The 17,064-nt window shown below is 42.1% G+C and overlaps 1 protein-coding gene across 2 annotated transcripts in view; it reads left to right on the plus strand.

The window, feature by feature from the left end:
- Positions 1 to 16,636, plus strand: part of LNPEP (leucyl and cystinyl aminopeptidase) — a 139,027-nt gene extending 122,391 nt beyond the window's left edge. For both annotated transcript variants that reach the window (XM_053566715.1, XM_053566716.1), the window contains exons 14-18: positions 3,036 to 3,220; positions 4,605 to 4,766; positions 6,862 to 7,002; positions 7,619 to 7,700; positions 8,275 to 16,636. In XM_053566715.1, the coding sequence (XP_053422690.1) occupies positions 3,036 to 3,220; positions 4,605 to 4,766; positions 6,862 to 7,002; positions 7,619 to 7,700; positions 8,275 to 8,406 (702 nt within the window). In that variant the 3' untranslated portion in view covers positions 8,407 to 16,636. The remainder of the gene's footprint in view (positions 1 to 3,035; positions 3,221 to 4,604; positions 4,767 to 6,861; positions 7,003 to 7,618; positions 7,701 to 8,274) is intronic.
- The last annotated feature ends 428 nt before the right edge of the window (positions 16,637 to 17,064 follow it).

A 17,064-nucleotide genomic window follows, 5' to 3' on the forward strand; every position in this document is an offset into this window, starting at 1 on the left:
ATTTCTATTGGGCCTATGTCCAGAAATGGAATTAAATGAGTTACAACATTGGTATAGTCACTACAGTATTCCCAAATAATTTCTCAAAGCTGTTCCTTCAGCAGTGTGTCAGAATCCCATGTGCTCTGTATCCTTGCTGATAACTTAATTATTCACAGTGAATCTTTTTCTTTCAGCCATTCAGATGGGTGCATGGTAGTACTGAAATCTTGGCTTTCATTTGCATTTTCCTACTGACTGGTGAAGATGCATTTCTTTTTGATGTGTTTATTGACCACTGGAGATTCTTCAGTGAAATTCTTGAATCTTTTATTTTTTCTATTTAATTGTTTTCATTTTCCTTATTGATTTGTAAGAAATCAAATCAACTTCATACATTCTAGATACGAATCCTTTGTTATATCTACAAATACCTTCTCCCACTCCGTCTTGCTTTTTTCATCTTAATGATATTGTTTGATTAATATAACTTCTTAATTTTACTGTATATAAAATATTTGTCTATCCTAAGATATCCTGTGTTGTCTTCTAGAAACTTCACAGTTTTACCTTTTACTTTTACATCTGTGATCTATCTGGACTTGATTCTTGTGCATGGTGTCAGGCAGACTCCAAGATTCCTTTTAACAATGTGGTATCCAGTTATCTCAGCAACACTTTATTCTATCATATATGCATATTTTTAATTCTAGACTTATTTTGCAGTAGTATATTAATTTCCTAAGGCTGTCATTACAAAAAATCATAAACTTGATGTCTTAAAATAACAGAAATCTGTTCTATTTTAGTTCTGGAGGTTGGAAGTCCCAAAGGAGGAATTGGCAGGTCAGGGTTTGGTCTTCTGAAGAGGGCTGTGCTCCAGGCCCCCAGCTTGGGGGTTGCCAACAGCCCTGCTGTAGATGCCACACCCCAGTCCCTGCCTCTGCCAGTGATATCCCTATGTCTCTGTGTCCAGCTTTCCCTCTCAGGAAGACAGCAGGCACTAAAGTAGGGCCAGCTGTAATTCACTATGTCCTCATCTTAACTTGATGGCATCTACAAAGGCCCTGTCCCCAAATAAGGTCACAATCACAGGTTCTAGGCAGGTATGAAGTTTGGGGGCAGGGGGAACATTGTTCAACCTGGGACCCGTGGATAAGTTGAGTACGTCTCTCTAACTTTCTCACTATTAAAGGGTGGCGTTGCTTCTGAATATGTCCTGAGAGGAGGCAGAGTGCCTGCCTACATGGAAGCTGTCCACCTGCTTAAATTCCGTAATGGTAGAGCTCTTCTTCCCCAACTCGTTCCTTGAACCCTGCTTCGGGCTTGGCTCTCAGGTAGCACTTGGAACTTACCCTAAGAGGTCCCTGTTCTAAGAACACAGATGCTAAACTTAGTACAACGAGATGGACCTTTGGGGAGTTTTCCTGTTTGCCCCTGAGTTCCTCTTCCTCCCCTGCATCCTGGTGGTCTCCGTTTTCTAGGCAGGAATGTGTTTATTGGGAACATTTTTCAGGGTAGGATTCAGGGGACTGATGGACAGAAGTGCAGCAGACTCCGTGTATGTCTGACATCAGGCTCTTTCAATGCTTGAATCTATCTTCATACTGTTAGTGAAAAGCCAAGTTACTTTTACTTCATCAAGAGAGAGAACTTATCTCTTACAAATTCTATTCTAATGTTAGGGCATCCTGGTAGTGTCAAAACTATGAAATCTGACATGTGTAGTTAGGAATTGGTATAGCAGACATTTCGGAGTCCTTGGATACAATGTTTAAACATATTAGTGTTTATTACTGCTGCCTAACATTTATATTATTGTAACCAGGCATTGTGTATCTGTGTTGGTCATTTTGTGGTGCAGGCTGCACAGGTATTTGCCATGTCTTGTGATGTGTGCTGTGGTATGGCATTTGTAAATGTGTATATCAAGTGATGCTTTTTAAAGTATGATGTCCTCACCCTCCGCGCACAACAGCTCACAGTGTGCAAGCACTTCCATACACTGCGCACAGCCTTTATGCTTTTGTCCTGGAGAAAGATGAAAATTGTAGTGATTCCTTAGTGTTACAGTATACACTTAACAGTGATGTTCAGAAGAAACTATAAAAATGGAAAGTTGAAGATGTTAATAAATAACTCAATTTTCTTAAGTGTGATAAAGTGTTATAGTTCTGTAGGGAATGTCCTCATTGCTGTGAGTTACGGCATTGTATTTCATTACAAATGAAATCTGTACTACTAGGCTAGCAGTACTCACTGAATCAGCCTTGTTCTTTACTCCAAATGAAATCTAATGATAGTTTTATTACCTGTAACTATCATATGGTTCAGCTAAAACCAGAAAAACACCATTTGCTCACAGCAAATGTTGAGCATGTTAAAAGCTGGTGACTGGGTGAACAGCTTCTGGGTACCCATTGCGGTATATATATATATTTTGTAGGATTAAAAATTTTTTAATCCTTCTTCTTTGGAAGAAGAAACAAAATATAGCCAAATATTTTTCCTTGCAGGCTTCATTTTTTTTTTTCTAATATGGTTAGATTAATTTGTTATTGCATCAACTTAGGTGATATGTTAAATATACTGTTAATATTGGATTCAGAAACATTTAAACATTAACTGTCAGTAAAGAAGTACGTTTTTCTCTCATTGCTTTATGGGTTTATAGATCCTGAAGTCAAAGAGTCAAGAAGTTCTAACTTCCTTTCAGCAGTGGTTAAAGTGATACTTTTTGGCAGGACAGTAACTTCTAGCTGAGTACACCCAGCAGAAATGTTCCCCACTGCACAGAAGTCATTAATTCTTTGAGTTGTGTCATCAATAGCCCCGGGGCTGTAGCAGCCTCTTGTGTCCTTTGTTATTGGGTGGTTCCGCCCCCACCCCTGGCCCCCGTGTGTGGGCTTCCCACAGCAGGTGACATAGTGGGTAATATCTGTGTTCCCCCTTTTTTCCTCATTGAGAAAATGTTGGGGAAAAGAGATCTAACTGTCCTAATTTTTTTGATTGCCCTAATTATTACTAATTTATTATAATCTATTTTGTTTCTCTAGACGAGAGTATTTAAATTACTTCAAAACCAAATCCAACAACAGACATGGACTGATGAGGGCCCCCCCTCGGTGCGGGAGCTGCGGTCGGCCTTGCTGGAATTTGCTTGTGCCCACAACCTGACGGGGTGTCGCACCTATGCCACACAGCTGTTTGATGCCTGGGTGGCCTCCAATGGCACTCACAGGTGAGCTGCCCTCCTCCTCCTCACATCTTACCTATACCGAATCCAGGGCCTGCTGCTCCTGGGCCACCTGTGTTACAACGCTGAGTGTGAATGTGGGTGGACTCTGAGTGTCTGTGTTCTCACACAGGATTGTGGTAAAATACAGATAACATAAAATTCACCACCTTAAACCTTCTTTAGCATACAGTTCAGTAGTGTTAAATATATTCACGTTGTTGTGCATGAACAGTCTCAAGAATTTTTTCATCTAGCAAAATTGAAACTCTGTAGCCAACTTCCCACCTCCTCTTCCCTCCAGTCCCTAGCAGCCACTATTCTATTTTCTGTTTTTTTTTGTGTTTAACTAACCAGATACCTCATATAAGTGAAATCATATATTTGTGTCTTTGTGACTGTTTTATTAGCATAATATCTTCCAAAGTTCACCTATACAGTGTCATGTGTCAGAATGTCCTTCCTTTTGAAGGCTGAATGATATTCCGTGGTTTGTATGTACTACATTTTATTTACTTATTTATTCATGGGCAGGCCTTTGAGTTGCTTCCACCTTTTGACTATTGTGAATGATGCTCCTGTGAATGTGGGTGTGCAGGCATCTCTCAGAGACTCTGCTTTCTTTTGTATATATACCTAGAAGTGGTATTGCTAGATCACATGGCAATTTTATTTTTAATTTTTTGAGGAACACCCTTATTATTTTCCATAATGGCTATACCATTTTACATTCCCACCAATAGTGCACAAACTCTGCACTTTCTCTACATCCTTGCCAACACTGATTATTTTCTGGGTTTTTTATAGCAGTCATCCTACTGGGTGTAAGGTAACAAAAACATCTCTTATAACTGAGAAATAAGATAGAGGAGGCAAGTTGTCAGTCAGTGGAAACACTCTGGCGGTGGTTATGCCAGGCTCCTTACTGGGCCCAGTGGAGAGCAGGTTTGAGTGTGAGATGCAGAGCTGGGGTGAGGATGGCCTTGTGAGCCTGCTCTGGGATCTTAGTTAGCAAGGGTAGTGATCTCTCCCCTTCTCTTGCACATCGCCCACACTGACTGCTGCATTTCTCCCATGGCACTTCCATGCTGGGCTGTCATGCCTGTGTGCTGCTCTGCACTGTGGTAGCCTGCGGGTGCCTCACAGACAGAGACTGTGCCCTGTTCCTCTTTCCTCCCCAGCATCCAGCTAGTCGCTTCCCTGGCTCTTTTGTTCTTCGTGTCTGTATTACTAGGCTAGCAACACTCACTGAATCAGCCTTGTTCTTGACTCCAAATCGTATAGTTAATTACAAACCTGATCCCAGAAGCCCTACCATGGGTCAACTCCTCACCTTGCCCTGAGATCTTTCCTCACTGTTCTCATATCTGACCGACCACCTGTCTTACAGCTTGCCCACTGATGTCATGGCGACTGTGTTCAAAGTGGGAGCCAGGACTGAGAACGGCTGGTTGTTCCTTCTGAGGAAGTACACAACTCTTGGCTCTGAAGCAGAGAAGAACAAAATACTTGAAGCTCTTGCCAGCTCAGAGGATGTACGGAAACTTTACTGGTAGGAAACCACAGCAAGAATATGGTGTACAGAGACCAAAAGCATAAAAACTCTGCTGTAGGGTAGGACTCACTCCTGTTTGAGATTCCCTTTTCCATTCTTCTGTTACAGGCCAGGACTGAGCTAGCCAGTGGTGAGGGGCCCAAGCACTGGGCACCGCCTCATAGAACCAGTTTAGGGGTGGGATGCTCTTTGCCCAACAGAGACTGGGTATATGGGAGTTATGACCTTTCCTCCCTGCTCAGAGGCCACCCTCAGTGCTGTCTCACATGGCTCTGCTTGCATTGCATCCTTTGGTGCTGAGGCCTGGCTTTGGTCAAGTTCTCGTTCTGAAAATATAGTCACTTTTTGGGCAGCGCCTGTGGCTCAGTGGGTAGGGCACTGGCCCCATATACCGAGAGTGGCGGGTTCGAACCCAGCCCTGACCAGCTGAAAGAGCAGTGGCAACTGCGACAAAAAATAGCCAGGCATTGTGGCAGGCGCCTGTAGTCCCAGCTACTTGGGAGGCTGATGCAAGAAAATCACTTAAGCCATGAGTTGGAGGTTGCTGTGAGCTATGACGCCATATTACTCTACTGAAGGTGATAAAGTAAGACTCTATCTCAAAAAAAAAAAAAAAAAGAAAGAAAGAAAATGTAGTCACTTTTTAAATGTAGCTGATGAAGGCCCAGAGTTCACAGGGCAAGAGAAGGGCTGCAGAGGGTTCCTGACAGGAAGGGCAGTGGTGGGGGCAGAGCTGAGCCCATGCAGACTATCTGGCATTCAGGGCACAGCATTGAAAGCCACACCAAGAAGAGCAGAGGGAGGGTCCTGGGTCCCCGGTTTCTCTTGTGTAATTTTGCTCAGATAAATCTTAATAGCATTTCAGAAATGTCCTTAGCATCTGCCCAGATTCACTTTCCAGACTTGTTTTTCAGATTAATATGAGGGTACAAACAACTAGATTAGAATGTTGGCGTGTTAGGAAGGTCCCTGTTGTAGTTGTGTCCTGTATCCAGTAGGTGTGCATGTACCCTTATGTTGTGCCTGTTAGGTGGGAGCACACCCATCCCTTCCCTTCTCCCCTCTTCCTCTTCCAGCACTTTCTAAACTTTTAGTAAACTTTTTTCTTTAAAGTAGTAGACAGCCTCTGACCTAAGGAACTAGAGAAAAATTTTTGTTTTTAAATTACACTAATAAATTCCCATTTATAAAGTGCTTAAACACTACTAAGAATGTGAAGGAGAATGTGAAAGTATCTCAGGATCCTTCACTTCCCTTCTTATTTTCTCTTCTCCATTAATAAGTCTCATTCCTGCTGTGTTTACCTGTGGGGGGAGGTGCACACACGCACATGTGCACATCACCACAGTTTGACTCCGGTTTACACCACGCTTCACTATTTATGACGTTCATCTCAGTCTCTGACATCTGCTGTGCTAATGTACCAGCCTGTTTCATTTGTCCTTATGGCTTCATAGTATTCCACAGTATGACTCCATTATAATTTATTTAGCCCATCACATTTCATTGGGCGTTTGGATTTTTCCCCCTAAAAATACTATCGCATTCTTTTGGGGGAGGGGGGTGTTTTCTGTAAGCATACAGTGGCCAAGTAGGGGAGAGCTACACATAGTCAAGTTCCAACAGCCACACACCTCAGTTTCTTCATAGAAAGTGGAGACTGGCGGTGAGCTCTCCTCCACAGCACTGCTGTGTCGAGGACTTAGAACATCGCCTGGCACACACATCAGTAAGCGCTCACATTAATTCATTTTCAATTCATTCAAATGGCCCAGTTTTCTAAGGGTAGTAATATAATACACCTGCCTACTAAAATAAGGCTTTTACCAGAAAGAATACCAGTTTCTATAATTGTAATAAATTCTATCAGAATTTATTTTCTAAATGTTCTTACTGTATCAAAAACTATTTGCTATTATAGGTAAATGCCTGTCTTTTTGATGTTTTCCATCAGTGGATCAATCTTTAACATGACACTTATTTTCCTTGAATTGCTGCCGAGCTTAAATTAAGACACCAATACTAATTTAAGTTCTGTCATCACTTCTTCGGGAGTAATTATTTTGGAAGCTAAATCTGCTTTGCTTTTCAGGTTAATGAAAAGTAGCCTCAATGGAGATACCATCCGAACACAAAAGCTGTCTTTTATCATTAGAACAGTGGGCCGACACTTTCCTGGGCACTTGCTGGCGTGGGATTTTGTCAAAGAGAACTGGAATAAGCTTGTACAGAAGTAAGTTTCCCAGACATCTGCTCTCTTTTAGTGTTCCCAGGCTCTGGGTGAAGAACATTCCCAGTGCTGTGTTTGTTCACTGGAGTTAAAATCTGCCCTGAGAGGAATACTTCTGGGACAGTTTCAGTGAGACAGTAAAGAGTGCTCACGTCTATGAACATGACTCTGTAGCATGGGTTGTTTGCAGTGTGTCCCCACCAGGCACTGATGAGCCTGGCTCTGCAGGTTTTGTAGCTCAGGGCAGCCGCAGGCCAGTGCCACTCTGCTGCCCAGCACCAGCTAAGGACTTGCAGCCAGCTAGGTGGCACATGTGGGTTTTTTCTTCTTTGTCTCGTTTAAAGCAATGATAACATTTCTGGGTATGTGGTGTGCTCTTTGAGCAGATTTAATGGATTCATAATTCATCTGGATGTCCCCAACTCCTCCCTGTCCCACTTGCCTTTCTTCCCACTGCAGTAGCATGTGCAGGGCTACCTGGGCTGTGAGCTGCTGCCCCATAGGAGGACCCCCTCTGCTCTTGGCATGATAAAGTGTTTCCTTTGCACACAGGAATAACGTTTTGCTTACCAGCAGCTGTCTCTCTTTTTTTTTTAATCTCATTTTTGTGAATCTTCAGGTTCCCTCTGGGGTCCTACACCATACAAAGTATTGTTGCTGGATCAACTCACCTGTTTTCGACAAAGACACATTTATCTGAGGTCAGTTATATAAAACACTTGTAGGGAGATTGGGTCACTCTTTTCCCCTCAGTGAGTGACACAGTAGTTAATGATACTAATTCCTGTCCCTTATCTGTCTTCCTTCATCAGTACTAATGATTCTGTTTTGTGGTTACTTTTAGAGCATGGGATATATAATAATGAAAAATTTTTGTTTCTATCCCAACAATATTCCCTTGTCTCCCTGATACAAATAATAAAATAAAAAGTGGAATTGATTATTGTTTTCAGGAATTCTATTCAAAGTATAAACTTATAGCACCAAGACTGACTTTAGACTCAATCTCACTTGTTATTACTTGGTCATCTTATTCTGTTGTATTGTTGTGGTAATAAAGAGAATTCATTTTAAACATTACTTCATTTATCACCATGCTTGATCAAGAACTTTATGTAATACCTTGAATATTAAAGTATTTCTTCTGTCTAGTGCTTTCAGGGTATCAGTTCTGCCAGCACTCAGTTAAAGCTAATTTGACAGGGTAGCACATTTCCTGTGGATCACTGTCCTTTTCTTCCTTTGAAATAAAATACTTCTGTGTGGAACTTACAGGTTCAGACATTCTTTGAAAATCAGTCAGAGGCAACCTTTCAGCTTCGCTGCGTCCAGGAGGCTTTGGAAGTCATCCAACTGAACATCCAGTGGGTGGAGAAGAACCTGAAGGCTCTGACGTGGTGGCTGTAGCATGACAGCTGCACTTCACCTTGTCACCCACTCAGAGAGCTGATAAACTTGGTCTCTGCTGCTTTTGCAAAAACAAAGCTGAAGGCAGGCTGCTGCCAAGTTGTTTGCACTTGTGGGAGTTCTAGTCAGCTCAGGGCCCAACTGTATTCTTCATCTGTCTTTCTGAAATGTCTTTGGACAGTATATAGTTATCTGTTATAGAATTACATTCATATATGCGAACCATCTACAGAAACAATGAGCAAATTATTATGCTTTGAAGATACACAAATGGAGGAAAAGTCTGTTTGGAATTCTGTTCTGTTTCTGTTTTCAGAAAGTTACTGAACACAGTGCAACAGGGAATGGTCTACCCTCGGAGCCACTCCTGTGCAGGCCACTGCTTTGTCAGTGCCTGTTGCTTCTTGTTGGTAACGTCACTGGTAACATCACTGTGGCATAGAGTGAGCTCCAGGGAGTGTGACAACAGACAGCAAAACCTGCCTGCAGGGATGGGCCTTGGCTGTGCAGAGCTGCTGTGATTGGAGATTTTGATTAATCCTTTATCTTCTGAAAAATGTCTAAATATCTATATAAGTATTATATTTTCTTCTGCAGAATAGCCAGGTGCTACAGATTTTTAAATTTTTTTTTTTTGTATTGAAAAGTAAATAACAAGGCCAAAAGGTGAATTTTTTCAAATATTTAATGCTTTTGTTCTCATTGTTTATAGTATTACCATGCAGAACTATTCCAAACCAAGTTAGCTTTAATTATGTCATTCATGAATGCTGATATTCCCCCAAATCTGTATACCTCTATCACTGTCTGCTATAGATGTACCTTATGCTATAGAGAAGCATTTCTACATTTGTGGCAAGGATTTTGCTAGCACTGATGTTTTTCATCATAACTTTTATCAATATTGCTAAGAATGCAATTTAAGTTGCCTTTTGGCATCACAGATCACAGACACTTTCTCTCTGAATCATAGCCATGTGTGAATTTTCATTTTATATGATAGAGTAGCATATTAAAAGCATATTTTAAAATAGGGCCTTTGAGAAATTGAAATTTTTTATTTGAAGTTCACCATAGTACCTTAAAGGAACATAGGGAATGGAGTGGGAGGAATTTGAGTTCAGACGTAGTGGGCTCTCAGTTTTTTCCATATCAAAAACAGCACTTTCTCTTTAGTTAAAAGTCATAGTTTTTCTTTTATTGTGGTCAAACTAACCTTAAAAGGAGTGGTTAAATGGAGAAAGAAGAAAAATGAGAGAGGAATCCAAACTATATGGCATTTTTACTCCTTCAGAAGGGGAAATACTGTACTTGAATTTTTTGAGCTATGCAGACTTATACGTAGATTGTTTTTTTCTTTGATTCTTAGGAAAAAGCTTTCTTCCTAATAATTGTTGAGAACTTTATATTTTGTTTTAAAATGGCTTCTATGTATATAAAAAGGGTAGTCATCCACTTGTAAGCACTTAAAACACTCCACAGAGTCAGACAGTGGAAAAGGTCACCTTTTTTTATTCCGCAGGTGTGAAGTTAGAATATATGGGATTGTGTATAAAATTAAATTTTATTTTATGAAAATATTTTTGTATAATAAAATGTAAAAGGCCGATAAGCTAAAAATTAGCCTTGTTTAATCCTATTGTGTTTCTCCCCATTTTGTCTTTTCTAAACATTTATCTCTCTGCTTTAGAGTATAAGTCATATTCTGAGAATCACAGAATCACCTAAATATGTCTTTTTGAAACTGGGATGATTGGAATTCTTTATTCCTCTTGTGCTTTGGTAAATGATAATATTACCAGTTAATATTGAAAGTTAGGGTGTTTTTGTATTTTTAGAATGAGGGAAAAATACTAAACTTTTGAGGATTTTTTGATCGTTGCTGGTTTTTTACCATGTTGTGTTACTAAATTCTACTTTGATACAGAGTTTAACCTTTATTACTCCTCACAGTGAGTTAAGATCTTCAGTTCTGCCTGCCAGTGTTGACATTGGTCCTGGAGCGTGTGAAAATTCTGCATATGGCAAATCTCGTCTCCAGTCACATCATTTCCCTGTGTCTGTGTGTGGTATGGACGGGGTTGTTACAAGTAAAGCTTTATTAAAACTCAGGCTGACAGTGAAGTGTTAGGATCCAGGGCTTCTCCCGATGATGCCAGATCATGACCTTTGTAGTTGTATTTGTGGTAGCTTTAAATAGGCCTCACCTCAGTTCTTCACACGTAATTCCATGATTTTGAGTATTAAAGTAAACCCTTCTATATGGGAGTTTTAAAAACTAGCTCTTAGTCAGGAATATAAGGTTAAAAGGTAGACATTGTAGTATTAATATAATGGAAGCTTTCAAAGTTTTATTTTCCCCGAAGCCCTATCTTAGCCACTGTGTTTCTGAGACCCCACACGGACTCACTGAAGTGCAGGCTCCTGTGGTGGCTAAGTGCTTACCGAGTGGCTGTTCTCTTCTGTTCACTCAGAGAGGTGGTCTACTTGGATGTATTGATGAAAGGGACATCTTCTGAGATTAATGGGAGAGAGAGAATTGCCTATCTAGAGTTGTAGAAGGAAAGTTTGTGCTTTGGAGATGTCCTGCTGTTAGCACAAGGTGGGCAGTGCCCACGTGCGCCACCAGTTTGTGCCACCATCTCACCTCAGTCTCTGTAAGGGAAATGTTGCTGCTTGCCATTATTTCAATGTTTGTGAACTTTCGTACCATCACAGGTTCTTCTGAGCTCTTCATTTTCTTTGCCCTGTGTGTTTTCATCGTGTGCTGCTGCCTGTACAAAGAGATGTCAGGGAGCCCTGGGTGTGGGGGGCGGCAGCGCTGCTCTTGGTCCTATACTGAGTTCGGTGGGTTACTGGCAGACTGCTATCAAGTTGGATTTTCAAAAGATTCTACTCAAACTAAAGCACCCGGAACCATAATCTGCAGACAGGTTGCTGAATGTTCATAGCATCCTTGTGTTCCCTGGGGCTGCTGGGAACGTGTGTGCGTGTCAGACGCACTGTCACCCAAGAATATAAGATTAAAAGGTACAAATCGTAGTATTAATATAATGGAAGCTTTCAAAGGTTTATTTTCCCCCAAAGATTAAAAGGTTAAATTAAGGTTTTAATTTAGGGAGTCTCTGAGTCGCAGAGGCTGCCGGTCTGATTAGTTCTTCTTCTTGTCTATTGACTTTATTATTTTTGCTTTTATTGGAATTAACTCTCTTTTTAAAGAGCTTGCTTTATTCCCCATCCTCTTTGTATTTTCGAAAACTGAGATGTATGTTTTGCTGGTTTCCACCTTCCGTGTTGCTCTCAGCCCTCTGCATTGCCTGGTGTGCTGCAGGTGGGGAGTGCAGTTGGCGGTGTGGCTCCCTCTCCCCAACCCGTGTTGCCTGCAGAGCAGCTGATGGATTCCTATGAGTGGTTCGGGGGTGATATACTTTTAAAACATACATATGTGTTCTTGATGGTTTTATCTTCTTCGATTTTGCATGTTTTTGTCCTGATGAAAAATGATTTATTGTCCTTCAGCATCTCATTCTTCCTTCCCTTCCCTGTAGCAGCAGCTGCAGAGAAGTTACTTGGCTCCTTTTCTGGAAGGAGGTGGTAGTGTGGAAAGGAGAGCTGCATCTGTTCTTTGAAAAGTGTGTACAGATATCTTTGCTGCTCTTTGGAGAAGGTTGTTTGATGCTATGTTTCATTCGTCCTGCTGGTGGGCACGTGAGTAGGCTTGGGGTCCTGACCTGCGCAGTAGCAGAGCGGCTGTGGCTGCTACTGTCCAGCCCCGGGCCAGGCTGCCTGCCACCCCTCAGGTCTGTGCGGGGTCATGCGGCTTCCCATGTTCTGTGACGTGCTTGTCTGTCTGCGTGGCCACATGTGTGCTCACAGAGACAGCTGCTCTTTCACTTTGCCCTTACTGCATCTTATGCAACAGGTGGGGCAGCTAGGCTGCGGGAGAAAGTGGTGTTCACTCAGCACATGGGAGTGTCCTTGCCACCACCTGTTGCACAGCTCCCTCAGTTCTGTGTCCTTCTTGTGGACACACAGGCACCTGATGAGGTGTGGAGGTGCCGCCTGCTGCAGCCCACACACAGGACAACAGTGACACAGCAGTAACCAGCTGGGTTCTGGGAGAAGGCAAGGGGCAGGGCTGGCAGCTCAGCGCACCATTGTTTCCACTGCCACGCTGTGGACCTTGGAGATCTAGGCACATAACCATCTCTCCTCCTTCCCTAGTGCCACAGGGGCAGTGCGTGTAGAGTAGTTTGGGGGTTCGAAGGTTTTTTGCTAGGGGAGAGAAGGTGACTTCAGGGTAAGCTTGTATTTTTTTTTAAATGTGTATAAATGTTTTTAGTACTTTTTTGTTAGCTTGTTTCTCACCTTGTTTTTCAAATGGGCGTGTGATGAAAGCCAAAGTTCAGTCTGTTCGGGTCTCCTTCTCCCCTCCCTTTTGCCTGTGGACAGGATCGAGAACCATGGGGGAGGGGGGCGTTGTTTTAGGAGTTCTTTTGTAGGTATGGGGGTGTGTGCTTCTGTAAATATGTGCACATGTTTTTACTCCTTATTGTGTGTTTCCCTGGAGGCCTGTGCTGCTATGCGCCAGCGGGTTCCTAATGGATGTGGAGCTCTGCTCCTCTTTGTCTGGGGAAATTTTAAAATAGTTTAGATTTCCTGAAGTTGTGGGGGGTGGATGGGGTCAGGGCTGGAATGTGTGCACAGGACTCATTGCTGTGCGCTCTTGCTTACCTGTACCCAGTGCTGCAGGCACCTGCTTGACAGGGGTTCGCTGAGCTCAGTCTCCCCTCCCCCGCCCCACTCCCATCCCCCCCACCTCTGTGTGGCATCTGTAACTGCTTTGGTTTCCTTCAGCGCCCTCCCAGGAGGATGGGGCATGCACTTTTAGAAATGTATATAAATGGTTTTTGGTGTTACTTCATTTTGTACCTGTATCATTCAATGGACACTTAGGTACATGATGAAAATCGAGGTTCATTCTATGAAAACATCACCTTCTCCCCTTCCCATATTGCCCATCTGGGCAATGGCTGATAGAGTAGTTGTTTGGGGGTTTTGGCAGGGGGGTGGGGGATTTGAGGATTTGTATCTTCTTAAATGTATATAAAAGTTTGCTGGGGTTTTTTGTTCCTTCACTCCAGACTCAGACTGTTGTTTGGAATTGAGACCCAGCCACAGGGTGTAGCGGGCCTTCCTCCCCACCGCAGCCTGTGCTTAGGCAGCAGTAAATGCGCACTTTGGAGCTTGGGTTTTGTTTTTGAGATTTATAATGAGGAGTGAGCTTATTAGAGAAAATGAAAAAATATGTAATTTTTCTACTGTATATAAATGTTTTTACCCTTTGGGGTCTTCGTTCATTTTGAATCTAGTTCTTTGCATAACTGTTTAGATACTTCGTGGTGATAAAGTTACAATTGACTCTGAAAACTCTCCCATCCTCCCCACCCTTTGTCACACAGTGGTAGAATAGATATTTGGTTTCTTTGGGAGGGAGGGGCAGTTGCACATGTGTACATATACATTTTAATGTCCGTGAGTGCATGCTACGTCCTGTGTGTCATTCACGTTATGCCCAGTCCTCTGCTAGGACTGGTGGGCTCAGAGTGGAACACGGAGGTCCAGACGTATGATAACTCTCCTGCTTCCCTTCCCTCGTTGCCTGAACGGGCAACAGTTTTATAACTTGGGTTTGTTTTTGTGTGTGTTGGGGGGGTGTTATTTGGGTGGGAAATAAATAGGGCAGTGGTTCTCAACCTGTGGGTCATGACTCCTTTGTAACAACGAAAATACATCCTGCATATCAGATATTTACATTACGATTCATAACAGTAGCAAAAGTACAGTTATGAAGTGGCAAAGAAAATAATTTTATGGTTGGGGTCACCACAACATGAGGAACTGTATTAAAGGCTCACGGCATTAGGAAAGTTGAGAACCACTGAACTAGGGGGAAAGGACTGGGTATATACTTTCTGAAGATGTATACAAATATTCTCACATGTGGAGTCTACACCTGGCCCTTGAGCAGGTGTTAGCACTTAAGGAAAATTGAGGATCAGTGTGTGACAATCTCCCTTCACCCCTGCCCTTGTTGCCTATGTAGGCAGCAGAATAGTTTGTGTTATTTACTTGTTTGTTCTGGAGGGATTTGTATTTTTGGTAGGGGAATATTCTTATAAGTATAAATATGTTTTCATGTCTTTGTTATTTCACATTGTATTTAGTCTTGTGCATGGCTATGTTAGGGACATAATAGAAACTGAGTTTCATAAATATGATAGATCACCTCTTTCCCACATATTTCCTTATTTCGGTGGCTAGCATTGTTGTTGTTTTGTAGTTACTTTGTTTTATTCTCCATGACATGCTTTTAAGGACATAGGTATATATAGATATACATAATTTGCTTTCCCTGCCCCCATTTAGTCCTTTATAGGGCTCTGAATGTACCTAACACAAACAAAGGCCCCTAAATTCCTGCAATCTGGCTTTGGAAGGTCTAGCAACTGTGGGCTGTAACTGACAGCATCAGGTGAGCGGCAGCTAAGAGGGGAGGGGACACTTGGACTTGGCCAAGTGGAGAGAGTTAATCAGATCCAACGTTTCTTATGTTAATTCAAACTGAATGAGGTGACAAAGGACCTGTACTTTTATAAATTCGAGAAAGACAGGAGGGCAGTACAGAGTGAAAGTATGTCTGCACGTCACTGCTAATCAGTCTTTCAGTACCAGGCAGACAGTGACGCTGGTGAGCAGGTGAGAGTGCTAGGTAGGACATGTGGGAGGACCGCAGCAGTAGCTGCTTTTGGAGGCTTGGAGTTTTGATTCATTTATGGAAGTCTTGTGCAGTTCTATAAAAAACATTCTTGTAAACCCTATAGAAGTTATTTTGATTCTTGAAATGAATCTTATAAGCTATTGCCATGGCTCCAGTAAATGACAACACGGATCCAAAAACTAATTCAAAAAGAACTTGAGGGGCAAGCCCTTTCTTTCAACCCACACATGTGGCAGGCCGAGTTGGCCCTTTCATGCCCAGTGCTCTTATGTGTGGCTGCGTCTCTACTCAGCTTCCGTTAGCTGTTCCATTCCTGCTCTTTTTTCCATTTCATTTTCAGTCCTGCACTGTGAGACGTCATCTTCGATAGCGCTCAGAACCTTAAGCAATATATGAGCCTATGCTGTGTGCGTCCCATTTGTCCCGTGCGTCCCATGCGTCCGAGCATCCTGAGCTGTGTGTTCACTTGGCATTCCTGTTCTTCATGTGGATCCACCACACGGTAAAAGTAGCAGCTGCATCTGTCTGTTCGCATCAGAGGAGGTAGGCGTGCAGCCGTCTGTCCTACCCGCTCAGCTGTCCTCCTCACGTCTTGGCATTATGTGTTGAGATTTATAATGATGCTGCTTCATGCTGAAGATTTGCCATATTATTATTTTAGAAACATTGATTTAAAGGATACCTAGAAGATTTGCAAAGAAATGTTATTTGCATATCAAACTCTCAGGTTTAGTATTAAAAAATTAGCCTATACTTTGCTATACTTGTACCTGCTGCTATGGGAAAAATAAAAGTTTATTCATGACACATTTAACTTTGTTCACAAATAAAAGAGAAAGGGACACCTTTTTGGAGTTAGTCATGGTAATCATTAGTGATACTTCTGAACAGCTCTTAATTTAAAGGACTTCTAAGGAAGTAAAAGTCATGGCTTACCCGAGTGAAATGCTCCAGACATTGGACCGTATGAACCATCGGGACAGTAACACACTGTGTGTGTGTATGAACCAAGAATTACAGCATATTTGGAGAGTTTCACATTGGTACGAACGGTCTCGGTACGAACAGTCTCACAACTGTCTTGATTATGAACAGTCTCATAATCACTTTGCTATGAGGAATAGTCTCTTTCAAGTACTTGGGAACTTGTAAAGATACTGCGTCTTGTATTTAAACACCTACAGAGTTCTTCAGTTCCCTGAGTCTGAGCTTGTTAATTCTAAATTTGTATGATAATCAAATCTTTTGTGGAAGATTTTGAAAATTTTATGTATATATAATATTGTACATGAAAATTGTGTTGTTTCACTTGTAAAGGGAAAGGCCTATTTTTCTTTATATTTCTGATAACTTGTTTTGCATATGACCAGCACTGACTGAGGGCATGTTGAACTGCGGACACTGTTGCGCTTTTTTTGTGACATGAAAATAAAGGTATTTAAATACAAATAATCATGTGTACTCTTTGGATTTAAAAAAAACCCCACATATATAAAGGGACATTTCCTCATAGATCATGAGCTATACCAGAGCAGCCCGGTATTCCTGCCTTTTGTCGTGTTTTCCCACCCCCAGCACCCTAAGTCTTCACTGTAAGTAACTCCAGGTCTCTTCAAACTCTCAATGTTGACATTCGGGGCTGGATGATTGTTGTTGGGAGGAGCCAGCCAGCATGTCACAGGGCATTTAGCAGCCAGGTGCCAATAACAGTCCTCCCACCAAGGTGTGACATCCAGAGTTGCCTCCTCCAGACATTGGCAGATGCCTCTGGAGCTGGGTGGGGAGGTGCTCAGACTTCCAGAGCATGTCTGGGCTGAGTAACTTTTAGGGAAGCTCAGTCCAATGCAATTATTTGCTTTTTGGACTAAAGCAATTCT

Source organism: Nycticebus coucang, chromosome 17 (genome assembly GCF_027406575.1).
Source record: "Nycticebus coucang isolate mNycCou1 chromosome 17, mNycCou1.pri, whole genome shotgun sequence".
NCBI classification, from domain to species: Eukaryota; Metazoa; Chordata; class Mammalia; order Primates; family Lorisidae; genus Nycticebus; species Nycticebus coucang.